Below are 27,442 nucleotides of genomic sequence, written 5' to 3' on the forward strand. Positions count from 1 at the left end.
GTTTCAACACAGATTAGCTTTCTATTTTCATTTTTTTCTTTCAAGTACTGTACTTGTAGCTGTTCTGCTTCTAGACTTGAGTCGTTCTTTTTCTGTGCTTGGAAGAAGCTATGCCACTCTAATATTTGCTTTAAATACAAACCTGCTTTTAGCTATTTTGCTTTTTAGGGAGTTTTCTAACTGCTCACCCACAGTATGTTTTCACATCCGTGAGCTGAAGCATTTACACCAATGTCCAAGTGACTATTTTAAATTTGTAGTGCAAATATGAATGCCTGTGTTTGTATTCATGTAGTGGAAAGCTCACCCTCTCCAGAGTTCATGGGCAATAGCAGATGCTTTACAGATCTGTGTGATTATGTCAAGTACTGAATCTTAGTTTCTTCTGGGAAGCCTTATTTTTCTGTGGTCAGTGTCCATCAGAAAAAGGGTGGGAACTGGATCAGGTTTTTTGTCAACAGGACCACCAGAAATTTTTGTCAAGTTTTCTTATGACATGTAGTAAAGGAGGTGTTTCTCCATAAGCTAAGTGCATATGTAAGTACAGAATCCACATAAGGGTGAGTTCTTCACACAGTCGTCATCTCTGTTATGCTACACTCTAAGCAGAGCTTCACAAGGGTGACTCAGCTCCAGCTAGACTCTTCTGACTAAATGTAGTTTCCTGTAAGTTTAAGATAGTGTATTACATTTACAGATCTTGAACCTGGATTTCAGGAGTTTATCACTGAATATGGGGATCGGGATGATTCATTCTGATGTTGAAGGGCACAGAAGAATGCCCTTACTAAGGGACTGAGACCTGAGCTAGATGTAAATAGAGTATTGTAGTCTGATAGTGAAGCGCCACTGAACTTAGCAGCACTGCTCTTCTCCTGCCAGCCCTCTGATATTAATTTTCAGCTGTGCATAAAGTTACTTACATTCCTGCTGATGAGCTTTAATGCAGATCCACCAAAGAATAGACTATATTGTTCCTTTGAAGGACTTATAAACAAAAATTGTCATCAACCTGCCTTCTTCATGAGATGTATTCAGACTTTCTCTGAATACATCTGTACACTGGGTTGCACACAATGCAGAGATCATAAATGTCATCATTTTCTCTCATATCCCACAGACAGTAGTTAGAGAATGCTCTTATTTACAGACCAGCTTGCTTTCTTTCCATTATATCTTAGAAGTGACTTGTTGAGATCAGCAGAGGTTCTTCAGGTCAGAATCAGGATAAAAGCTTTAATTTGAAATTCAGGCATTTCTAAAATAATAGGCTACAGAGTAACTCCCTGCAACCAAAAAGTACTGTCCTTCTTGAAGAGGTTTGTGCTCAGCAAGCATAGATGATGAGAGAAACAGAAAAGCCATTCTTGCAACACCAGTGAGAGAAAGTACAGATAACACCTTTAAGTTATGATGTAAAACCCTCTGACTTCCCAAGTGTAATGCTAAATCATATTAATTATTTCCCCCACTGCTCATGTTTTTTGTTATCTGTGACTGGTTAGGGTCTGGTTACATTATAATTTAAAATGAGATAATTAAAGAGAAGCAACATACAGCTTCTCATAACTCATAAGCCATGTCCAGACACATGGACACCTAAATTAGGCTATATAGTTTTCCATCTAATTGAATGAGATAAAACTGACCAGATCATACTTGTTACATTAATAAAAGTTGAGCTTTTGCTAATGCATTGTGCTTGCTCACTACTTTGGAGAAGATCAGAGAAATTAGACCTGGCTGCACTTCTGTCAGGAAGCAAGCTGTATCAACTTGATGAAGTCCCAGACTTCTTTGTTTGAAGGATGTTTTGAGGCAATTTGTCTCACTCTCTCATTTTGAGACTTCTCACTCAGCTTGAAACACTTAGGCTGCCAATTGGCTAGAAGGGCAACAGAAATGAACTCAGGTCCTTGGAATGGATTAGACAATTTTATGTCACCATCCCTGTGGAGATTTTACAGCCTCAGTGAGCAGTGTTTCACTGCTCATCTATCCCAGCCACCAGAACAATTTTCCTTACGCCAGTTTCTTGAAGTACAGTACTTGAAAGTAGATGTTGTATTCCAGCTAAAACACTCATCATCACATAGAAATGCAAAAAAATGTGTAAAACATGAGTCTGTTTATTCATTATGTAGAACTGCTGTACAATATTGCAAGTAGGATAATGAATCACACTCAGTCTCTGAAACCTTCCTGAGAATTTGATAATCTGCCATACTACTGATTTTTAATGATTTTGCTTTTAGGTAGTTGATTATTCATACCTGTTATAGTTTCTATATTCATTCTGTTTCAGCTCATTAGTCTTGACAAACTGAAAATTAATGATGTCCTCTGAAGAGCTCTTAGTTCCTACCTTGGATTATCTCAGACTTCATGTATTTATACAGTGTTGGAGCATCACGTGCTTTCATCTTTGAAAATCCAAAGTAGCTTTGGAATCAGATAGATTAACCTGGAATTGCCTAATACATTCCTTACTTAACCATTTCATATTTTCCACAGGAGTTCAAGGGAAACTTAGGAGAGAAATCCAGAGAGCTACTAGCATCTGGGAACTGTGTCTGGCTCTTAAAGCCTGAGATTTTCAGGTCTCAGAGATGAGATACATCACCATCCACTTGAGGCTGCTTGTCAGAGATACTGTACATTCTGATCATGTAAGTCAGAGCAGAGATCCACCTTTAGCTGCATTTACATTCTAGTAGCTATGAATCATTAATACTTATTATAGCTTTTCAACTACTTGTGCTTCCTGTAGTATAGGCTAGAGGAAATAATTATATTTCCCTGCATTAAGAAACTAGCATTTGAGACTAAAGTCCATACTAGCACTTTTTTTTTTCCCCTGTCCACAGCACTCACTCAGTAAGGAAACTGCAAGTACATGATATGACTCCAAGTGTCAGCTCTTGACAGTCTTTTTTTTTTCCAGGAATTGAAGTTAGAGAAAATCAACCTAAATTCCTATGGCTTTTCTTCTTCCTTGTTAGGTATCATGCTTTTCTTTTATTTCGAGTCTTAAAAACCCACCTACCTTCCACACTCCTCAAACATCATAGCATGTGGATGATCTCAGGGAAGTCTTCTACTGTCCTTGTCTGGTAGATTCACAACTGCTCAACCTTGTGTTTTGTCTTGAAAATAACCCAAATGGACCTTCCCTGTGACAATGGTTCTTTTTAGTACCTGGTGACTTTCAACAAGATCATTCCTTACTGCAGGGAACAGATCTACTGGGCTACCAAATTGTCATGTTTTTCAAATTATAAGAAAGACGACTTAAAACTGCTGCAAGTAGCATTGTATGCGCTGTAGTTTGTATTATAAGATAGTGCATCTTTCTTGTATGATATAATTTATCATCTTTACAATGAAACCAACTGCTACTGTAATCTTAACTGTTCAAGCACATACAAGATGTGGAAACTAATAGGTCAACTGGCTGTTTAAAATGGAACTGCCACATTTTCATTACTTGTAATCTCTCACCTACATCTGCTTTGTTACAGAGCTAGCACAGGGGTGGCAATATTCCCCATGATCTTGTCTTGAGGACACCATACCATTCACGGTAACATTAGCTGCCAAACAGGGGCATCCAGTTCTCTAAATATTTGTGTGGTTCAGCATTATTCTTTTACAGCATAACAGGCACTATGCCCTCCTGCCATAATATATTTGCATGGTTAAAGTGGTACATCTGTAAAACAGCTGTTGGCACAGCAAATAAATGCACAAAAGATTACCAAAATCAGGAGTAAGAAATAAAGTTGCACAAGCAAATAAGAGATGAAGAGCTGACTGAATGGTTCATTGGGTACAACCTTACATTAAGTTGACGAGTAAGAGCTATCTTTAAAGTTGCTGTTACTTCATTATAAGTTGTCCTTATGTAAAAAAAGACAGACATTTGTTAGGCTCAGCATAGCTTCCAATCACACTTACCGCATCAAAAGCGCTTAATTCACTTTCTATTTACAAAGAGCCATATGTGAAAGCCAGGATTATTAATATGCTGTATTAATCCATAAGCTTTCCTAGGCTGACATCTTCCTATAATGCAGACTTCACAGAATTTTTTTCAATGTTGAAATACAGTTGTGTTAAAATTCAGTTACTTGAAATAGACATAAGAATAGACTGCTGAAACTGACAATACAAAAAGTGCTTGAGATACCAGATTTTTTTTTCTTTTTTAAATTTTTGCCTTAATTTTTAAGCTTACAGTTAAGTCCTAGCAGTAAGACAAGCACTAGGTACAAATCCACCTTTCGTAGACAAAGAAAAGAAAGCAGCAGATCTTTTACAGGACCCATTTACATTCAGGAAAAAAAACTTCAGTCTTAGAATCTTTCTTCACTTCCAGTGACCAGTGAATTTCATTTTGCTACTTTTCAAACATCAATGCTATCAAAATGCATCATTACATTCTCTTATGTTGCACTAACATAAGTGCAACATAAGTAGGTTATTATATATAGGTCTAAGCATGTTAAAATCCAGAGCAGGCGTTGGAATAAACAAAACACTTTAAAAGGTCAGGTTATCAACTTTATCTGAATCCCCTCCATTTTAATACTAAATAACTGAGCAGCTAATGAGCTGCAGTCTTTCAGTCCTCCTTGGTAGCACCAGCTTTAATGAGAAAGCATTTTAGGCTAATTTAAGAAAGTGTCAGAATTATTGCAAAGAAAACCTGCACTAGGCAAACTTATTTCATCTATAATACATAAAAGATCAGAATTTATTGCAGAAACCATGCTGAATATACAGCTGGGAATAGAGTACTAGCTGATTAATATGTTGTTAAAAGACACCTAACCTAAACTTCTAAAAAAGTAGTTCAATAAGTGATTAAGGTCATTAAGGTTGGAATGAAAAGTATGGTTACCCTGAATTTAAAAGATGTGAAATGAATTTCCAACATGACAAAAGCCTTAGGATTCTGAAGCACAGTTTGCTTGCCAAATTGTCAGAGACAAAGATTAGCCTGACAATCAGTAAAATTGAGAAGTGGTGATATAGTTGTTGTCTTTAAGTATTAGCTTTTAACAACAGTATGATGCAATATTACAATAGTAACTGGAAACAACTTTGAAAATACCCCTATATTTAAAATAATGTTTAACCATAAGAGTAGGGAGAACCTACATGGGTCAGTGTCACAAAGTGACACTGGCTAGCAATTCAAAATGGTGCACCAGGGATAGATTTACCTTACAGTCTGTATGCAGGTAATTCGCTGGTCTCAAACCATAGAACTGTAAGAGAAGTTCATTTATCTTAATTTTTGCCCTCACTTTAATCTTTCTTACAGTAACAATGACTTGGACTTTGCTACAGGCAAAATGAGGAAATGATACAGGTAAAATGAGGAAAATGCTCACAAACCTAGGTTTACAGTAGATTTTGAGAGAATTGTCCTGTAATCACAAAATAAGCACTCCATTTTCTGTCAGTTTCAGAACTGGATATGTCAAGTATTAGTCTGACACAGTAGGTGCATTTTTACTGCTCTCATTTTTAATAGTGCAAAAAAAATCAGTAGTTTACTATATGGAAATATCTGTAGAATTAGGACTATTTTCATTTGCAAGCAAAAATGCAATGACCATTTCCACAAGAGTCAAGTGGAATATTTGATGCCAAATAAATTACTGTTTTCATTGAACAGAAATATAAAGTCCTTCATATAGCCTTAAAAGAAAAGTTTTACAAAAATATTTTGCCTTTTTAAACAGTATACTGGCAGTGCATAAGGAGGAAATAAGTCCATCCAGAGCTTAAGCTGTACAGAAATCAATATGCGCTAGTAATTCTCTGTGCTGGCTTGTTGGATACTGCACTTTACATCTGGGACACTCAAGGAAACTTTCATCAAGGAGATTTGAATGTTTCCGGGAAGGACTACTATCATATGCTGCAATCTTCTCTTCAAATGCAGCTTGCAAGTCTTCTTGTGGTTCCATACGTCCAGACTCTTGGAGCTTCTGGAAAAGGAGAAGCTTTAGTGAAGAATTGAGGCATGCTTGAGTGATGTTCTGGTCACATAGATGTAGGAAAAGATATTTGATGGCACACAAACCACATGCTACATACAGCACTAAGGACAGAATTTTAAAGATGGCTAAATGCAGTTATTCTACTTGCATTAATAAGGGGCAGTATAGGCCTGTTGAATAATTTCCATATGATATTTGAATTAGATTGCAGGTAGCTTTTCTGCAGGCTACTTAACATAGACTTTCCACAACAACTCATTAATATACAGATAAGGTAGAGCACATCAATTACATTATAGCAATATTTAATGTACATTCTTTGTTTGAAGTAGCTTCTCTCCTTCATGAACCACTGAATGAGAACTTGAGTCCTGTCACTTTAAACACTGTGCAGCAGCAATCACAGATTATTTCATAAGGTATAACAAAAAAACATGGTGGAAGCTATGACAGCAAGCTTCAGACTCACACATCATTGCAAATCTGCAGCTAACTACTTGGCCATCTTACAACTGTCATACACATTCTAATTAAAAAGCCAAATTTCTGCACCCTAAATACTGAACAATGGAACATGACTTGCAGAAATGTTAGTAGCATTGTGTATTTTTGAGGGGGAAGAAGTCTGACAGAAGGGAAGAATGAGGAAATAAAGAAAACTTCAGTCTGTGTTCTTACAGCAGGACCACAAGCCTCATGAGAGTCAAACACTGAAGACTATTTTAGAAATTCCTTTGAAAGTTCTAAAAACACCATATAAGTATCAGGGAATTCAACATGATTTACAATTACACCTACACATAGGGAATTTCTTTTTGCAAGGAATCCTTATCCAACTATCTTTCTAACCATTCATAAAGTCCCCCCCCTTAATCAAATGCACCAATCCCCACTACACAAGATGCTGCCTCTGCCTAATTTCCTTCCTAAACTCTGCCTTAATTTTTCCTTCTCCACCTGACACTCTGAACAACAGTCTCTATGCATGAAGGTTTCCCTTAATGGACAATAACACCCAACAGTTATCCACTCAATTTCTCAGCACAGGGAAACTGAACACTGCAGCCCTGCAGAAGTTTCAGCTGCTCCTGCAGCTGGATTTTCTAATGGCCTCTGCTGGCAGTAGCAGCAACTATGAGACAGTGAGAAGAATTCCTCTGTTCTGCTACTTGTTAGTGCCTTCAGGGTTTATCTTTTCTGTAAGAAGCAAGGCAGCATCAAACCTGATCTAATGAAGGATGCAGGCATCTAATTTTTCTTCTGAACCTCATTTAAATAAATCCAGAACTGTAGACTCAACAATTCTATTCAGCTATCACAATTTTGCAAGACCCTTAACATAGAGTTCCAAGAACACCAACAGTCAAAATACATTTCTGCTGAAGACTGAGACAGTCCTGAATACAACAGAGCAAACAGAGTAGTGGATTGCTTGATGTTTAATCTTTCCTTTTGAATTTCTGTTGAAGCCAATGATTGAATCTAGGTGGCTTTCTTTGGGATTACATAAGTAGCAAACAGACCATGGTCCTCACACAATACTAACATCCCTTTTTATCTTAGGAGTTAAACAGATCTTTTTGAAAATGGATGAATATTAGTAATCCATCCATTCTGTGCAACAGAGATGTAGGACAGGGTCTGGAGAGAGGGATTCAGCTGTAAGGGTTGTGCCTTGTTGACTAGCAGCAAGTTTAAGTACAAGCATACTACACTTCTGGTTCTGTACAACAGACAAAACTAGAAATACAGTGTGACAAAACAATTATGTTCTCTATCAAGGAACCTGACTGTTCTGCATCTCTTCTGCAGTATCACTTCCCTGTAACAGAATTTGTATTTAACTAGCTAATATAGGGTTCTGCATCACTGGACTTGCTAACGGATGTGAGCAACTGCAGTGAATACCTGCTGACATGAACAGAAGGCTCACTACACTCCTGAGTGAGAAGTTGTTCATTTATGCAAAATTCCTGAGTTAACCTGCAAGTTATCAGTACGTACCAGAGGTTCAAGACGAGTTATTTGCTCCCTTGCCTTGAACAATTCCTTGAAGATCTTGTTTAACTGATGCTTCAAGTTCTGGCGGTCAAGCTTTTCATTCTCCAAGTCTGCAGTGCATATTTGGATCTTGCAACCCCACAAAGGGAAAAGATGTAAAAGTAGAATTATCAAGAAAGTAGTGAAAGGAAGTTTTCCCTCTGTGTATTTAAAACAAGCTTAACTTATAAATCATATCCTAAAATACATTAAAATCATTTATTGCTTTCATTTCAATAGAATTTATACGCTCAATTAATAATTAGAGAGTTAAAAGTTACTTCAGTTAGAGGATATTTCAGCTTTCCCACGCTCCTGAACTGAAGATTTTCTGGAAAAGCATATAGTGAAGTTTCACCCAGAAACACCAGTTTCTACTCCATGATCTTTGTTGCAGCAATTTGAAAGGAAACTATAGGCAACACTAATCCAGAGCTTAGCAAACATACAACATTTTTCTTCCAAGGATTTAAGTTAGATCTCTAAAAACTTCCTTGAGAAAAAACAGAGAGCAGATGACAATGCAGTTATTTGTATGTTACAAGTTTCAATGAGCTGACTGGTTTTAAGATGTTTCCCAGACCTAATTTGAGGCTGTACAGTATTCATTTGATTGTGATTGTGCAGAAAGTAGCATTAGTTGCAGCCTCTTACATATTTCCTCTGGAAAACAAGAATTTTTAGAAGCATAGAGGGATCACCCAGAGTTGTCTATTACTATCTATTATTACTTTAATATACTACTTACTCTTAAATTTGAAGTATATTATGCACAAAGACTTTCTAGAACAATTTAAGTATCAAATTCTTGAAAAATGAAGTCACATCTGAACACATAATTGCATACCTGTTGTTCCAACAAAGCTATCCTAGCATGTTCCTCCTGCTGCTTGAGCAATGATTTACGAAGAAGCTGTACCTACAAGGCAGAAAAACAAGCAATTTCCATGTACAGTAAGTTTAAGAAAAAGTTCAAGGTGGAATGGAACTAAACTTCTGTGTTCCAATGCCAGCAGAAAACATATGCTTATTTTACAGCAGCCACACAGGATTCAAATACCTCTCCTTCCCTGGGGAAAACCCCAGGAAAGTGTTACTACAGTCCAGAGTAAGGAAGAATGTAGATTGGTATTTTACTGAGTAAAAAAAAAATAAAAACCAGTTGAGCTTTCCCAGGTGATTGGCTGAACAGAAAAATACATGTATAAAAAAAGCTTATGTTCAACTAACATGACACTATTGTTTTTAATAAGCAGTTTAGCTTACTTTAAATAGAACTGAAAAGTTAGAAAATACTCAACTATAAGGCATTAACTAAATGCATTTATAAGATATCCTCCATTAACAGGACATATCAAACTTTTAAAGTGAGTGCTTTTGTTCTGCTGAAAAAATATAAAATAAGTTTATTATTAACCAGTGATAACCACTAGCTTGTATCTAAAGAGCTAGTCTGATGTTCTAGTTTTAGCCTAAATCAATGCCTACTGAATTATATCTTACTTCAGATTTCAGCTCTATTGACCACCAAGTACAAAGTGTATCTTATTTGTATGACCTGAGTACAGTCCATAAAGAACTACCTACCACATTCTCTTCATCTAAGAGATGGCCATGATCTCACATCGAGAAGAAGAAAGTTTTGTTAGCACCATAATGCTGACAGGAATACTGTGTTTTAATTTACCACTGTAGTTGTCCACATAGGGAGTCCTTGTGACAACTCCAAACAAAATGTAAGCACTAAATTATTTTTAACATTAAAATACAGCATAAGTGTGTTTTCTCAACTCTGCTCAGCCAGATAGGTAGTGAAAAGTAATTAGGCTCAAGAAAAATGAAGAATCACATAATGACTTAAATAATGTTGTTCATAAGTTACTCTTTGGGAAACAGGCAAGCCCTGCAAACAGTTATAAAATGACAGAAAAGCAGCAGGTGAGGCAACAGTGAAAGCCATGCATAAGGAACTGCTTGCCTCACAGGCAACTTTCTGGGCCCTGTAATGAGTTGCAGAACTCTTGTCATTGGTTTCTACCATAGTTGTTTCAAAGACAGTGATAGTTGACGTTCCATTGCATCCCTTATCTACACGTTGCTTTTCAGTAGTGAGATGCACTTGATAATGTTTTATCTGTGGCATAATACAGAAAACAAAGGATGGGAAAAAAAGGTAAAAAAAACTGGTGTAGGCTGCAACAGTCAGTTGGAGACACTATCCAGGGAGATGTGTCTGTTTATCCAGTAAGTGTTAGACTGCAGCTGATAGTAAATACCAGTGATATTCCACTTTGGACCATACAATAGAATAACATGCATTAAACTTGACTTTTTACCTCTTCCATTCTCATTCACCAATACTCTTGAGGATGAAGCCAGATTAAAATCTATGATGCATTCTCCTGTTCCATTTTTTGCCCCGCAATAGTACTAAAATAAGCAAACTCATGTTTAAATGAGTGAGCTTCACAAAACCAGATTGCTAAACCAGTACGAAAGGATTCAGTTTTAACAACAAGGAGTATGTGAGTATAGGTGAACATAAGTAGCTGTTATCAGACCAAGTGACAGTCTGTTCTGATGAAGCATGGCTTTCCAGCTCTCTTGATTCTTTACTAATGATCTTCAGTTTTTAATCTGCTTACCTGAGATAATAGATCTTCAGACTTTTTCTTTTCTTCTCTTAGCTGTACTTTAATACTTTCATTTTCTTGTTTTAGTATCTGTATTTTCTCTCCTTTAATTCTGTTTTCATTTTCTTGATCTTCCATTTCAGCAATGTGTTGCGACTGCAGTAAGGCATTTAAGCTCATTATTTCTTGTCGTCTTTGTTCATACTTCTTTTTGAACTCATTAAGTTCACATTTCAACTGGGTTACAGTGCATCTTTCAGCTTCAAGATCACTCTTTGCATTTTCTAAGAGCTGATCGTAATGTTTTTGCTTTTCTTGTAGATGACCTTAATGAGACAGATAAGGAGAGAGCATCATAGAGAAACACTTCAGAAGCAGAGCACCAAAACTCTTGATAGCATTTTGAAGAATACTGATGTAAATTGACATTTTAGCCTGTTACACAGGCTAGATCACCAAACTGAGTTAAAACAGCTTTATAAACTTCTAAAGCACAAAACCTTCTCCAAGGATAGTTACTGGAGAACAGCAACTTGGCTTCCATGTAGTGCTACAGCCACTTCTTTCAATAACTGTTATAGCAATGTTACAGCATTTGTCCTGACTACACGAGCTGCATGGTCCCTTTAATAGTTCTTATGCAGCCTCAAGCATTATACTGAAACATTAGAATGGAGATCAAAAGACATTAGAATCTTGTGTTTAGATTTAGGCTCCTTAGTCAAGGTTCCATCATTACTCTCTCCCTAGAGACACCCTGGGGGTCTTATAAGTTCTGCTCTATCACCACACAGAAATGGAAAATCTGTTGTCTTAAATTGTACATAATCTTCTACAGTGCATTTAAAGGAAACTGAAGTAGGTCTTTTGATCAAGAACGCCTGTTTCTTGGCTAATGACCTTTACTTAAATCACTGTTCAAGTAGTTTATGCTTGTTGACCCAAGAAAAACTTATTAACTAGAAAAAAGTACTCCATAGAAATTCAGAATATAAAGTATGCCCAGAAGCAGAATAAGGAATGCTGTCATTCACAGTCCCTTGTCATTTCTGGTACTCAAGTTCTTGTCTTGTGTACTTCTCCTGTTGAAGAACATGAGGGAAGCCTTCAAAGTGTAACTTACTAAGGAAAGTTTCTTCCTTCAATGTTCAACACTCCCCACCCTAAGTCTAAGCCTTAAATTTATTAGCAACACTCCTTTGCAGGGCAGTGAGCTCTTCAGAGAGATGTCAACATTGTCCTTGGAAAAAACAGTCTCAATCTGTATAGCTAGTTTTTTTAAGCTTTGATTTCTACTGCTGTCTATTTGCTTGAAGAGGAACACTCACCCCCTTACTCTGTTTCTTGGCTGCTTTGATGACAAAGCTTTGACTATAGTAACTCTGATTACTTCATCTGGTGAGCTACTACAGGCTGCCCTCCCTCCAATACACTATTCATAGACTCTTAAAGAAAGATTAAAAAATAACATTTCAGTTTTCTGTAAGATTACCACCAGCAACATAGAAACAAAGCCACTGCACATTAATTATGAAGTGGTAATTACCCATAGAACTATCCTCACCTGGAGGTAATAACATGCCTATTTCATAAGTTTACCTTGCAGATCAGCTGCAGTATGAAACTGATAATTTGACATGAAAAGGAAGCCAACCCATTCTGGCTCTTCTGTTCAAGATTTTAACTTTATCCTACAAGATGGTCAAGCATGACTCAAGGCGATCTGAATACATGCTACAGAGAAGGTGCTTACTGAGGAACTCCACAACATGGAAGTAAGCTAGAGGTAGCCAGATCCACTATTGCAAAACATTTTGGACAAGTGTCAAAACCTATCACAGATGCCAAATGATCTGTTCAGATGAATAAAGAACATGTCAGGCTTGAGTCATTTTTATAATATTTATTTTGAAAGGAACAGACTGATACACACCTAGCCAGTAAATTCTCAATGCTTCCTTTATGGAGCCTAAGAGTGTACTTTGAAGGATGGGAGATATGCATATATTTGCCTCGACACTTTTTGCAAACAGAAAGGTGGCCAATAAACTGTCAGAGCTTTTAAAAATGTTTAGCGAAGTAGATAGGAACAAGAGGAATTGATCAAGTAATGCAACTAAAGAAAACAGGAAACAAAGAAATTCAAAAGTTTTACAAATAAAGCAAAATATTATGAAGAAAGTCATGATTACTGCTATTATCATAGCAAATGTATTTTACAGATATTATGGTTTGGGCATTCATGGAAAAAAAAAATCAATACCTTCTGCATTAGATTCTTTGGGTTGTTGTTGACTAACAATTTCTGACCTCTGTTCAAGTTCCAGGATCCTTCCCAGCAGTCCCCTGACATATGCTTCACGTTGCTGGTCATACAGTAACCACTGCTGGTTTTTCTCAAGAGCCTTTGTGGAAAAAAAAATAAAAAAGCCTCTAGTTTCTTCACCAGATTTGAAAGTATTATTTGCCTTGTTTATTAATGAATGAGAAAAACTACATTTTACATTTTAAGAAAAGCAACTTTTCAGTTTCCCTGCAAACCGCATTAATCTTTCCTACATAATTAATAAAACCCTTCTTGGTGTTACTGAGCATAAGTTAAAAAAAAGCAGCAATATTAAATTCTGATTGGCTTGTTTACTGGAAAAGGGAAATCACTGAAAAATTTGATGAGTCATGCCTGAGATAATGAAATTAACCTTTCATTTTGTCAAATACAGTGGACTAAGCTAACACTACAAACTTGTAGTCAGATGTCAGATAGCTTCTTAGCTTTATCTGATAGCATCCTCTATCATACCCTCCAAGATCCCATTCTACCCAAAAACATATATGGTGATAGTCTACATTCTTATACATGACACATGATTTTACATGGACTGTTGTACAGGAGAACTTACATCTTTTAGCTGTTTTTCAACTTCACTAAGATTAGTTGAAGATCCAGGGCTGTTTATTACAGTTTCCTACAGACAAGGAGCAATCAGTTAGCATTCTTTAAAATAGAAGAGTATATCTAGTTCTGTATAATTATTAATCTCAGGGTTAGCGTAAGAGTAGTTTAAAATTTAAGATGCATTTATCTGACACTTGAATTAAAAAAAGAAATCTATGTTCTATTTTTAGAAGGAATTACATGGGAAAACATTACATAGATTTTTAAAAATCTCCTGCAAAATATAGAACATCTCAATTTAGTTCACTGAATAACAGTTCCATTAAAACATTTCATAAAAACAACACTTTTGGTTGAACTCATCTTGACAGACCTGAAGGGTAACAGAAAAGCTTCTGAAGAATTCAAGCATCTACAGTTTTTATTTAAAAGAGAAAATGTAAGTTTTTTTTATTTTCATATCATCATGATACCAGTTTGACAATAAAACAGAGCTGTAGGAGTTGTTGGGGGAAGCCAGAGAACTTAAACTTCTTTGAGATAACCATAGGATTATAAACACTTGGAAAAGGATGCCTGTTCAGAACCATAAGGACATACGAGTTTTCCAAGGCCTGATCCACAATAGAGCACTTGAAGTGTGAGTTTCACAGTTCTTTAGTCCCACTTAGAACTGAAAATCTGTTAAACATTTAAACTTCATTCATAATGTTTTTTATTCACTGTACAACAGAAAGCTTTTCAAAGTAGTGTAGATAAGAGAACTTGTAAGGACGTAAATGGAGATTAGAAAAACATACTTGGAGTTAAAGTATTCCTGTTTTTGCAGAATGTGATTTAGAACAAGTTTCATGGCTGAAAAACACAAGAGACTTTAAAGTTGGACACAGTTATTAAAGCTCAGTTCTTTCTAATAGGATTTAGATTCACCACAGCTGTTCAGATTCTTATTTCTGTAAATATAAAAGTTGTGCATCAGTGAAAACTGCACCACTTCAAGTTGTCATACAGCTGTTCATTCCACTTCAGAGTACACCTGCTGCTTGTGCATCACCTAGCAGTTTTAAGAAACACCGCTCAATTTGTTCTCAAGTTACCCAAAACATTCAGCAAGAAAGTCTAAAAGCATTGTTGTCCTCCACTAATATATCAGTAAAAATTTAGAAGTGCTGATTTTAAACAAGAAAATCTGGCAATCAGAATTTATAACAGTCCAGAATGCCTTCCCTCAGGCTTCTTTTATTACCAGTTGCAAGCAAGTTATTCTAAAATAAGAGTGTAATTTCCAGTATTACAAAAAAACCTGCTGAACACTTACCTCACTGCTGAGGTAAGTAGTAATTACTCTTTAATCCTCCTATTCTGTACCTGAGATTGAAAGATACACTTCCTGCTTAAAACTCCTTAACTAAGAACTGAAGACTCAGTACAGAAAGGAAGTGGTGGTCATCAGCCTTCAAAAATCAAGGATTCTGCAAGCTACAGGATACTTTTTTTTTTAAGTGACCTATTATCTTAGTATACCACTAAACCTTTCTGCAGAGTCAGAATATTATGTATATTAGAATATTATGTGTTCTGTCACTGAACTGTAACTTTGTGCTGCCTGTAGCATACTATGCTAGATGCAATAAGTCCACACAAAGCAACTTATTGTTCAGAGTTGCAGTTCTGCTATTGCTGTGCTACAAATTCCTGTAGTGATTACTAGACAAATAAATCCATTGACAGGGACAGCATAAAAACCATGCTGAATGAATGCAAGTTTAAAATTTTCTCTAACACTTTTCAGTGCTTTGAAATTAGACATAACACTAGATGTAATACATTCGTATCCCACTGAATAGTGTAGTATTATAATTGAATATGAACAGATTAAATAAACCACCAACTTAACATATTTGATAAAAGCTGAATTTCTAGAAATTGCTCAGCTTCATTATATAGCTTGGAGAACTAGCACCATCTACAGGTTGCAAACTTGAAAGAGACTTGAAAGGAGCTGCTTTCAAGTACTGAATCCCATGTGCCCCCTACTGAGACAACACTGAATTTTCCATAGAGCATTATAATAGGTGAAAAAGCAACCGAAGCTAACAGAATGCATTTATAAAAGTAACAAAATGCCTGACACCACAGCTATTAACGAGCTTAAATGAAAAAATTACTCTATCTTCTGTTACACTGAAGTATTTATAATGCATTATGCCATGTTAACCAAGGAATAAAGGAAGATTTGAAAAATTAGAGAGGAGAAAGGTATTCTCTCCATTTACCCTTGGTTAAGTAGGTGAGGAGTTTAGCATTCCTTTCAGGCCCCACGTCTATTGCTGCTGCCTTCCCACTCTGCTTACTCACTGAGCATACAAATCCATGAAGGCTATACTGTCTGCTAAAGCAATAGCAGGTATGGTACGGGCTGACCATCAGTCACACCTGCCTGCACAAGAGCAGGAAAAGAGGTCCTGGCAGCAAAGAATTCTTCCCCACCATGCTACCAGAAGTTGTACTTCCTGACTGTTTTAGTGTTCAGTCTGGATGCCACCTGCTGTGTTGTGTGCTGAAATCTTATTATTATGAAGACTTGTGAGATTAAAAATTGCATTTTATAACAGACAAAGGTGCTCAGTGGATGAAAATTCCAAGTCTAACCTGTAGACAATTACTGTATTTCTTTAGCACTTACCTGGGATGCCTGAGAACTACCAGTTCTGTTTTCAATCTCAGAACATTTTGCAGTAATAGTGGATAAATTACATTTTAATTGGTTCATTTCTTCAGACAGAGAACTAAGTAATTGTTCTCTCCTTTCTGCTTCCTTCGTTTTTTCTTCTAGTTGACTATGTAATAAGGAGACTTCACTGTTCTTGTTTTTGGACTTAAGTCTGTCTCTTAGGTTTTGGATTTCTTTGTCCTTCTCTCCAAGAAGATGGTTGTATTTTTCTTTTTCTTTTTCAAGACAAAGAATTTTCTGAATGAAACAAAGAATTGGCACAAATAAGTAAAAATCTGTATATAAAGCAATAACGCTAGCAAATGCACAGCAGTTTAAGATACTCACTTTGAAGTGTTCTCTTCACCTTTAGTTACCTGAGAACATTACTGTTTTAGTAAAACAGACAATGCTACAGCAATCACCTGAAATATTTCAAATGACTGTAAGAACAGTCTACAGCAGATGAAACAAGAAAATAATGCAGAGAGCTACATTTCACACACTTGGTAAGCAGCTTTGCTTATGAATACAAATCACTATGGTATATGAGCCTTAGAGCATAAGCATTGTAAGTACTCTAGAACATTTTCAGTTCTGAAAGAGAAGTTAATACTTCTTTTAGCATCAGTAAGACATTTAGCAGTTTTTGAGGAGCAGTTGAACTTTTTGTTTAAGTTAAGTAGCAATTACTCAAGCTACAGAAGAGTCTAACAGAGCTTTCAGGAGAAAAATCCTGTTTTTTTCGTAAGTATCTAGCATTTTAGTTTAAATGCTATTAAAGGACGTTTTGCTTTTCCCCCCCCCACAGTGACTTTTAGGTAGGCTTCCAGCACAGTGAATTCTTGAATAACATTGGAATTTTGAGATACATCAGAGCTAAACTTCACAGAATCACAGAAATTGTTACAACAGCAAGTAACTCCCCACAAGAAATATCAAAACTGAAATCCTACAAGTGGCTATCAAGTCATTTGCAAGTGGCAGAGAAACTTGAAGCATTCACATTTTATAAGACCCCAGTTAGGGAGTGGTTTATGACCACAGTGACCACACCCAACACTCACTGAAGCTAGAACATTGATGCCTAATGGTATATACCTAAGCACACCTGTAACTGTCCACGTAATTGTCCTGTAAACTAATAGCCAGCTATTAAGTAACTAACATTCAGCAAACAGCATACTCCACCACACACAAGAAATACACAATAGGAATTCACCATGGCAATAAGCCATGACTGGTACTTAGACTAGCATCAGAACTGCCACTACAGCACAGACACAGCAAAACCATTATGAAGCCCAGACATACTGTGCCTGGTCTGTTAAGTATATCCCTTGAGAGAGCCCACTTAGTTCCCCGGTGTTTTTGGAAAGCCTAACAGCATCACACATCGAACATAACTTCTTTTTCTGCAGCCACAGGTTTACCTTTAACAGACTACAAGGCCCGGAAGTTACAATATTTTAGTTTTTGCCCTGAAATGGGCATAAAATAACAACACGAGGAATTAGTTAGTTTTATTTACCCATGGATGAGAAGGTGCTTGGCAGCCTCGCTCATGCAAAGGACCCGATGCATTCGGGTCAGCTGGACATACCAGGACAGGACCGAACAGACTCAGCACTGCTCCGGCCTCGAGCCTTCGTATTTAACAGCCTTACCAAGCAACTTCACCTGCTCATTTATCACGGGAAATAATTGAGGACAGAAGCGTCACAGCGCATCCCCTCACCTCCAGCAGCCGGCTCCGCTCGGGATCCTCTGCGCGGCCCTTCCCTTTGGTGATTTCCTCCAGGGATTTCCTCAGGGCTGCGTTCTCCTGCTTGTACTTCTCGAGATCGCTCTCTGGCCTGGAGCTACCGGACTTTAAGCCCCATTTGCCAATAATGACGCCCTTGGTCGTCTTGGAATTCATTTTCCAGCGCCCACGCAGACAAACGCGCAGAAACGCCTTTTTCCCTAGCAGGACAGGGCCTCTCCCGCAACTCTAAGGGAGCTCAGACGACATAGGCTCTCAGCTCCCCCAGCACCCCACACCCGGCAGCGCGCACCGTTCCCCTGCGGCAGAACTAGGCGGCCCGCAAACCCGGGCGGCACAGGGCAGCAGCCGCCCCGCTCAGTCCCTACTTCGCTTCCGGGAGTTTGAATGCCGCGGCTGCACCATCGTCACTTCCGCCCTCACCGCCTGCAAGTGAAGCGAGAGCTACGGCGTCCCCCGAGGGTTAAAATAGAGCGGGGGTTGACCAGCGCTTCTCCGGTGGCGGGGCGAGGGGGCGGGGCTGAGGCGCACGTGCTGCCCTGGGCCAGGTGGCCGTTAACGGCTGGTGATGCGCTGCTGGGGGCTTGAGAGGAGGCTCCCCATTGGCTGCCGCGGCGGTGGCAGAGCTGCCTGGCCAATACGGCGGGGCCTTCCTTCTGCTCACCTCGTTGTGTTGCCCCAGCCCTCGCGCTCACACCTGGCCACAGCGAGGCGAGGCTTCATTTGGCTGTACCAGCACACCTGGAGCTGAGCCGAATGGGGCACGCTGCTGGTTGTTTCTCTTGTATACGGTCATAATTAATTTTTGCTTAACGGGATTTTTTAGTTTGCAATTAGAAGGTGGTTTTACAACGTGGGCTGGTGACAGGTGTGCATTCCACGTGTTGTTTGTTAAGCGTGGCTGTCCTGCTCCGTGTGAGGCATTCAGACAGGAAGGTAAGTGGCAGCCAGGGGAGCTAAAAGGTTTAGAGTAGTGCTTATCTGAGTCGTTTGAGTCCAGTCAAGGCTATAGCTGTTCTGTTCTCATCACCTCCCCTGAACGTTCTGTGTTGGATTGCTTCTTTTCCCTTGGATTCCTCTGCGCTACCTAAAATCTAGCCATCTTCTCTCTGTAAGCGCCTGAAAAGAAGCTGTGGTGGAGGCAGGGTGGGTCGGTATCTTCTTCCACGTGGCAGAATAGGAGAGAAGGTAATGGCTTCAAATTGCACCAAGGATGGTTCAGGTTGGATGTTAAGAAACATTTCTCCTCAGAAATAGTGGTGATGCACTGGAACGTGCTGCTTAGGGAGGTGGTGGGGTCACTGTCCATGGAGGTGTCCAAGAAACGTGTAGGTGTGGCACTGATGGACGTGGTCAGTGGGTGCGTGGGGTTGGGGGACTGATGGTTGGACTTGGTGATCTTAGAGGTTTCCGACCTTAGTGACGCTGTGATTCTATTCTGTGATTCATCTGAAAAAGGAAGCAAGTTTCATATCAGCTTCAAAACAATAAGTTATGGGTAGTTCCTGTGGGTCCCCACATAAAAAGTCGGTTGACTTTCATGGAGAACTCATTCTGTGCTGTTTTGTTGGCTGCCCTCATCTCCACTTAAAACACAGATTTTGCAGAAGTAGCGTGAACCACTTTTTTACACCTGGCTCATAGCTGAGGAAAACCGTGGTAAAGCTGAGGATTGGGTAACTTGGAGCAAAGAGTTCTTGTTCTTGCCATGCAATTTTCAGTAAGATTTTTTTTTAGTGGAGTTTACTGCACGTGTTTGTGTTTAAAATATAGGCCTCCAATACACAGGGTTTCATTGTCTTGGTTGTTTACTGCACATATTTGCTTAATTTGTCCAGTTTTACTTATGACTTCTGGTCACGTCTTTTCGAGACACCTACTAAATACATTGCATGAAATGCAGTGAAGGCAGTAGTTTGGCACAGCCTTGGCAAAGTTCAGGAATCGTCTGCACAACGCACGCTGTGATTTTGGGTGGCCGTGTGTGGAGGCAGCAGGTGCGCTGCGTGCTGCCGGTGGGTCCCTTCCAAGCGCAGCTGTTGTGTGACCGGCGCGCGGAGGTCCCGCAGCTGGCAGCAGGGGGCGCGCGTGCGGGGCCGTGCGGCGGGACTGCGAAGTTCTAAAATGGAACGGAAAAAAGGCTACCATGAAAGCTACCAGTGCCTTGGTGTATCGAGAGACAGATGCGGTGCATCCTGAAGTTGCCTTGAATATGTTGCTCGTGCTTGCCTCGGTTACTGATGCGCACCGACAAATCTGCCTTTTCTGTCGCTGGATCTCACCGGTTAGAGCTCCTTTTGTGCAAAAACGCGGCGCTTGGTGTCAATTTACAGGCATTGAATTTGTCATAGCCTTCGGGAGCGGTTCGTCATAGACCCACCCCGAGCTCCGGCCGCGCCGTGCCATTCCCTGCCGCCTCTTCCTGCTCGCGCTGCCGCCCCGAGCTGCGCCTGGGAGCCCGCGGCTTCCTTACGTGGCTCTGCGGGCAGGCGGCGTTCAGTGACGGCTCGGAGCGATGCTTCGGGTGATCGTAGAGTCCGCGTCCAATATCCCCAAAACCAAGTTTGGGAAGCCAGATCCGATCGTTTCCGTTGTTTTTAAAGGTAAGGAAAGCTGTCATACGCAAACCTCCCTACTGAACGTTTAAGGATAGTGTCCTGTATAAGCGTTAGAAAATCTGTAAAAACACGTTTGCATTGTTACCTCTGATGTACTGTTAGGAAAAACTTTGGAGAGCCTGAAGTTACCTGCGTGGGGTTGGATTTAGGTGGAGTGCGCTGCTTTTTCCTGCACTTCTGTCATGGGATGCAGGTTAGGGGCTGTCGCAGAAGATGAGCCCTTTGCTTTAAAACCCAGCCAAATTGCAGAGATTGATTTTTAATCTTGATATCTAAAAGTACCAGCTGATCAATTGCTCCTTTGTCTTGAGTATTTTGCACAGCTGTTGCCCACTAACAATGCCACTGTTGCAGCACTGTATCTTTAGTTGTTGACTCGTTTGTTGCCATATTACCAGTATGTAAAAGAGCAGTACAATTACTGAAGATGCTAGGGTAATTTTTTTTAACAAGATGATTTGCACTTAAAATGTTTCAATTTTGAGACTATTTAATTTAAAGATGAAGGATGGATAATACAGTTTGCATGTTTAATGGCTAGATGCATCTGGGATGGAGAGAAAACTGGTATAATTAGCATTTACATATAATATATAAAAACTGTATGTTTTAGCTATTGCCATCACTTGTAATATGTAAAGTTTACTGTGTTTATTATATGTTTTGCCATGTGTTTTACCTATTGCTATCATTTCCTCTCTTGTCTAGACTAAAGGAACTTGATTGCAAATATTGATTTATCTTAAAGGTGTAGAAATTCGCAAACTATTTTGGATCTTTAGATGAAACTGTGGCAAAGTTATCTGGTTTTCTAACTGCCCTGAAATGAGAATGGTATTTCTTAAAGCGTGAAGTCATTCATCATTGAAAGGGCTTACTGCCTTCAGAAACCAAGTATGAAATCATGACATTTTGCTGGAGGCTGAAAGAGGAAGAGAGAGTGGGTACTCAGTATCTTCCAAAATAAAAAGTTTGCAGATATTTTGGAAGAAAAAGACATTATATCATTCCATTTCCTTTTTTTGCTCCTTGTTCTCAAGTTTGTCTTGGATTTTCTGTGTGTTAGGGCAAGTGGCTGAGCCTGTCAAAGGGGCTATTCATATTTTCAGCTGCTTTTTCTTCTCTTTGCTTTCTTGTCTCAATTTTGCCTTTCTGTGTTACTTCTGTATCTTCTGCCTTCTCTTCTTTTGTACCTCAAGTCTGTTTAAACCCTGCCAGTGATCTGCTGTTCTCACTATGTTGTCCAATACAATTCAGTTGTACTTAGTAAATATAATCTTCAGAATTCACTTATTTATTTATTTTTGCATTGATGTTAGTACCCTAACACAAGAATTTTATAACAAACATTAAAGGAATGAGTTTACATTTATACTTTATGTTCTGTAGTTGACATTATTGATATTCACAAACATGGTCAGTTATTGTCTTCAATTTAACCTCACAATTTTGGCATTTAATTTATCCTTATGCCTGCCACTTCTGCATTACTTAGCAGAGGTCAGCATTCTGGCTTTCTGAGCAGAGTTGTGTAAGGTGAGCAGTGTCAGGCTTGTGCTGTTGAGGAGCTCTGCTTTAGTTTGCATTTTGAAGTAGCTGGTGTTGCTGAATGTGAAGGAGTAGGGATCACATCTGAAATACCTCAAACCTCTGGCTCTTCATTGAGGTGTTTTATGCACAGCCAGTTCCCCCATGCCAGTTTCAAGTTCATGTCATTAAAATGTTGTTTTTTTCCTAAGCTTTTTTAGACTTAAGTTTTCCATAGCCTTTGCTGGTGTCAAGGTTCAGTGATTTTAAGACGACTTCTCAGTATCTCTCAGGGTTAGATCTTTACTGTGAAGAAAGGGCCATGGCCCTATAGCTACTACTATGGAAGTAACTGAGAACGCTTTGTGTTAACCTGCATACATTACTATAGTTTTATCTGTTATTCAATAGACTTCATCAGTACTTGTGTATCTAAGCTAGTTATAGACTATCTAGTGCCAGCACAATTAATAAAGTGATGCCAAGTACATATAAAGAGGAAATAAGCATCTGTTTCCATTGGATGTTTTATTTACAACAGAGGCTTTTTGTGCAAGTATTTGACTTTTTTTTGCACATTTCTATTCAGTCCAGTGGATTGGAACATTTCTTTTATTTACCTTACGATCAGCTCATTGTTCAAAGAGAGCTACGCCCTGAGAGTAAACCGGTACGGCCATCTGGAACTGGCTGCTGTTGCTGCGGAATTCTGAGTTTGTTGTCACTTTATGCAAGATAAATGATTTGTCAAATTAATGAGAAGTGTTGTCGTTTGCTGAAGTGGCAGGAAGTGATAACGATTATGTCAGTATTATTTTTTTTTTCTTGTTAAATATATCAAATTGGAAAAAAATGTGTAAGATTTGTCTTTGGAAGCAAAAACTGATGTAATTGTTTGTATGTGTAGACAGGTCTAGGACATTTAGTGCATTGTTCCCTCCTTTTGACTGTCATTCAACTTTATTTATCAAAAACCACCATGAAACAGTATTCCCTTTAACTGGGCCTGTCTGAATATGTCATCTTCCACTTGTGGTTAATATAAGAGCTTTCCAGCAGACTGCAGCCCTATTAGTTTGTATTTCAGTGTGTGAAAGAAAGGTGTATTAGAATGTAATGATTCACAAAATACATACTTTCTGTTTTGCAGTGATTAAACAACTTTCATTTTGTGGCATTTGAAGGTCTGTCTGCTTGACTGGCTCTGTTTCTACTACTGTGCAATCTTAATTCTTCATTAACAACAGTTCTGTGGGTTTAGGATTGTGTGTTAGGATTGTGTTAGCAGATAATGTTTGCTTCTGCTATTCCCCACGTGCTGAAATTGGTAAAAACACCAGTTGTTATAGGAGAGTAAGCACAAGATTTAAGCATTGGTTGTTTTGAAGCATTGTAATTGTCTTTCTAATGATGGAACAGTTGTTTAAACAGTTCATCTTTGAATGAATCTTTTGAATGCTGTCATCTCATTGACTATCACAAAGTTCTTTTTGCACTGAAATATTTTCAGTGAAGGATGAACAACTACAGCAGTAGTATAATGCCTCTCTCCAGATAAAGCAAAGAAAGATTTCTTATGTGGTATCAAGAATGGCATAGTTACTTTGTAAGGAAACAACCATATGGAGTGTCACATTCATATCCATTATTATTTCTTACTCTTATTTCTTGATAGGACCAGACTAAAAATGATGACAGGCCCCATCTTAGAATGTGATGCAAACTGTGAGCTGCATTACAGTCTTGGCTGCTCTAAGTGGGTTTGTTACCAGTAGAAAAAGACAGACTGAGAACTTAAAACTGGGCTGTCCATCCTATCCTGCTTGGCAATAACGTTTACCAAGGTAACTCTGGCGGGAAGAAGGTGTTTTTCTTACAGTTTAAAGAGAGAGGGGGGGAAAAAAAAAGCAAAACAAAAGCAGTACGTTATAAGAATGGTAATAAATAGAAAGTTTGCAAAAAAGAAGAAAGTGGAGAAGATATGTGACTGAGAAATACAAATGCTACACTCAGACTGACTAAAATTACAGCAGAACACCAGTATATGCACTGCTTCCCAGTGTTTTTCATCCAACTTTCATATAAGTGCACAACACAAGACGTTTTTTCTTAGAACAGTCTAGGATATGCATACAACTAGTGGAGAATTGTAAACCTCACTTTCTTGTTTTTATGAATAGTGATAGTCCAGTGACTAGTGATATAGTGATAGTCAGTGATAGTCCAGAGTGGGAATACTTTATTCCCTGTCAATAATTGTCTTGCCTGATGTTTGAGCCAAGGCATTCCTCACATTACAGAGTTGCATTTGAGCTTAGACAGAGATCATAGGACTTTTATTTGTTAGTTCTCTCAGGAACTGTGATTCAGCGTCTCCTTTGCAAACAGTTGCAACTGTTCCTTTTTCCACTGGCACTGAGAACATCTTTTCCCTGACTCCTGGCTCCAATTTGTAGGAGGGTTTCAAGTATCAATTCCAAGCCACAGACATTTTAGGATATCCAGTTTTCAAAATGCTTTGTCTTCTATCAGATAACTTTTTTATATTAAGTGGATTTCCCTTATTAGCATGGTATTTAGTTCCTTGTTCTGCAAAATGTGAGTCTGAAGTCATAGTAGGTTATGAATGCTCTTTCCTTTGTGGTATGATGTGAGTCAATATCCTGTATAAATTGTGGATGATTCCTGTTGCATAAATACAAGTCAGTTCTCGCAATTTACATTATGGGATGACTTTTTTTTTTCAGTACAGTACACTCATCCAACAGAAGCAGTCACTACAGGCTCCTGCTTGAATAGTGTGTATATGAATCTGCCCATGTGGCATGTCTTTGCTCTTGCTTCCCAGACCTTTACAGAGTTTTCCTGGGAAAGTACAGACATAACTTGCAAGTAGTAAGTGTTACCACCTTTACTGTACTCCTTTAACTCAAAAAGTCTGTCTGAAATGTAGGCTTCTTGAGATGGCTGAGCATCTGACAGATCAGCAGCTAGGATACTGACTGTGCTGAGATGCACCCATTTGTTAACGCTATTGTATGGCATTTCTCTTTAGAGGTCTCCTTGATTGCTGGTATTCTTCTATACTCCCAAGTGCTATGTCAAGACATCTTTTCCATCAGAGCTGTATGCCTGCTAAAACTTAAACTATTACTTGCTTTGAACCTTCTGTAACAACAGAATTGATTTCCCTTTCTTAGGGGTGAAGGGGCCTGCAGAGGGCCTCTGCAGCAGTTAGTTGTAGTATTCCTCGCCAGAGAAGGAACTTGAATTGAAACACCACAATCTAAGAAACTGACGATTCCTCTGTCATTTGTAGGTTAAGCAAGTGCAAATTTTACTATGAAGTATTTGTTAATAAAGTCATACATGTTATGTCTGAAAACACTTGATCTCTGAAAAGCTCTTTTTTTTTTTCTGGAAGGACTGTTTCCTCTTAAATGCAGGTTTACTTCTGCTAATACTTGCTCATTTAAAGCAGAAAATGCTGACAGTTTAATACCTTAAGATTTTTTTTTCAAGTGATGCTATTTCAGAATTAGACTGTTGTGTAATACAGATTTGGTATATGTGCAACCTGTTGCCTTTACTAGTAAAGTTCCCTCCCTTTGAGGTCGCCACATAGTTAGATGTCTCCAGGCTTTTTAGTCTGTGTTATTCCATCAGTACTGAACTTGTAGACAAAGGTCACAAAAGACTGAAGTACCTAAGCAATAATTTTGCTTTATGGGAATTGGTCTAGCCATGCTTAAACAAAACAAAAAACTTAAGCAACCTCTAAAATTGTCCAGGAAAGTTTTTGGTTTTTTTTAACTGAAAAATCTGCAGATCTTGGAAGGGGGCAAAAAGAATTGGAAAGTTTGGTTTAATGCTCAAGTTTTGTTTTGAGAAATGAAAGGAAAAATTTTGGTACCGGTAATACTTTAGTGAAATCAAATGATCATTCTTTATTTGTCTTTGCAGATGAAAAAAAGAAAACAAAGAAAATTGACAGTGAACTCAATCCTGTTTGGAATGAGGTAATTTTTATTTGAATTAATTCTTGATCTTTTATGATACAAAACGCTTATAAAATTTGAAAGTCAATTTCTACAGTTGTGAATATTAGAGGCTGGAGCTAATGAATGTATGTTCTTAAAAGGTGTTAGTAAACACAGGTGAATGGGTTCATCCTGTGCCACATACTATAATGCAGTAAATAATGATTTCAGGTAAATGTAAATGAGTATCTGGTGAATTTGTGGTGTGTGGTTGGTATTCTTTTCCTTTTTACTTAGGACCAAATGATATTCAGCCCTTCAGTACCTTATACGAGTGTGTAATTGGATACTTCATGATATATTAAGGAAAAAAAACACAGAATGAATTGTAAACTGAAGTTCTGTGTGGTTTATGCTATGGCTGCTATTTTGCATCTTTGGTAATACTTTTCTTGGGGAAAATATTTTCCTTTTTTTTTTTTTTTTTTTTTTTTTTTTTACAATCAGAAGTTAAAGCTAAAGATTATTCTTTGAATTTATAACATGTAAGAAAGGGAAGCTTCAAATATCAGTGTAACTTCCACAGCAACTGACTTCCTCCAGTTTTGGAGGGGAATTATACCTGATCTTATGAATAATAATAAACTACTTAGTATGGCAAAGTGGAACTGCAAAAGATAGTATCTAAAAATTAAACAATTGAGTTCTTTCTCTGTATTGTTAACAGAAAGCAGCAACTCAGTGTTCTATGAGCATGTTCCAAGATTTCAAATTTTGCTTTTGCAAATGCCAATTCATACTTGTATATCTCTAACTAAATGCAGAATTTATTTCTGACTAATTTTATTGTGTATACTGCTCTGCTGTTAATTACCTTTTATGTAACTTGTAATTTGATTTAGTTTTGTTACTACTTTTTTTTTTCCCCTCAGATTCTTGAATTTGACTTGAAAGGAATCCCTCTGGATAATTCATCTTCCCTGACGGCTGTTGTGAAGGATTTTGAAACAATTGGACAAAACAAGTATGTACTCTTTTGCAGCATTAAACACAACTTTTAACATAGAAGTTTAGGAAAAAATTAAAACTGATAGTTGCTGCAGAGAAATGATGTGTACAATTCAATGTTTTCTGATGTAATAACTACTTTTAGTCTGCAAGGCAGCATGTTTCCCATCCCTCACCATTGGATTGTTACTGTGAAGAAAGTGCCAGCTTAATTTTAGAAATTCTGAAGCTAAGTCCAAGGTGTTTAA

The 27,442-nt window shown here is 38.1% G+C and overlaps 2 protein-coding genes across 11 annotated transcripts in view; one reads left to right on the top strand and one right to left on the bottom strand.

Annotated features, from left to right (window-relative positions):
* Window positions 1-1,783: 1,783 nt before the first annotated feature.
* Window positions 1,784-18,572, bottom strand: CEP55 (centrosomal protein 55). 3 transcript variants are annotated; one of them, XM_090145235.1, is made up of 8 exons: window positions 18,035-18,572; window positions 16,270-16,554; window positions 13,588-13,653; window positions 12,951-13,092; window positions 10,700-11,013; window positions 8,902-8,973; window positions 8,019-8,144; window positions 1,784-5,999 (listed from the first exon to the last, which is right to left on the bottom strand). In XM_090145235.1, the coding sequence occupies exons 1-8, from the start codon at window positions 18,215-18,217 to the stop codon at window positions 5,796-5,798; spliced, it is 1,392 nt and encodes a 463-aa protein (XP_090001361.1). In that variant the 5' UTR covers window positions 18,218-18,572; the 3' UTR covers window positions 1,784-5,795. The 3 variants fall into 3 exon arrangements, with proteins under 3 accessions (XP_090001361.1, XP_090001360.1, XP_031453608.2); XM_090145234.1 differs by having other exon boundaries at window positions 1,784-6,017; XM_031597748.2 differs by having other exon boundaries at window positions 1,837-6,002; window positions 18,035-18,570.
* Window positions 18,573-18,938: 366 nt separating this feature from the next.
* Window positions 18,939-27,442, top strand: part of MYOF (myoferlin) — a 68,872-nt gene continuing 60,368 nt past the window's right edge. For 3 of the 8 annotated variants that reach the window (XM_031597740.2, XM_090145231.1, XM_090145232.1), the window contains exons 1-3: window positions 19,797-20,664; window positions 26,170-26,225; window positions 27,119-27,210. In XM_031597740.2, coding sequence (XP_031453600.2) covers window positions 20,577-20,664; window positions 26,170-26,225; window positions 27,119-27,210 — 236 coding nt within the window. In that variant the 5' untranslated portion in view covers window positions 19,797-20,576. Of the gene's footprint in view, window positions 18,998-19,783; window positions 20,665-26,169; window positions 26,226-27,118; window positions 27,211-27,442 lie in introns of those variants that run through there. The other 5 variants (XM_090145233.1, XM_031597744.2, XM_031597739.2 and 2 more) reach the window with 4 other exon arrangements.

This window comes from Phasianus colchicus, chromosome 8 (genome assembly GCF_987193195.1).
Source record: "Phasianus colchicus chromosome 8, bPhaCol1.hap1.1, whole genome shotgun sequence".
NCBI lineage: Eukaryota > Metazoa > Chordata > Aves > Galliformes > Phasianidae > Phasianus > Phasianus colchicus.

Coding starts and splice junctions, on each gene's coding strand:
- CEP55 (XM_090145234.1), bottom strand. CDS start 18,217: ATGAATTCCAAGACGACCAAGGGCGTCATTATTGGCAAATGGGGCTTA. Junction 16,555..18,034: donor AGCGGAGCCGGCTGCTGGAG/GTGAGGGGATGC, acceptor TGTTTCATTCAG/AAAATTCTTTGTCTTGAAAA. Junction 8,145..8,901: donor TAGCTTTGTTGGAACAACAG/GTATGCAATTAT, acceptor TGGGGTTGCAAG/ATCCAAATATGCACTGCAGA.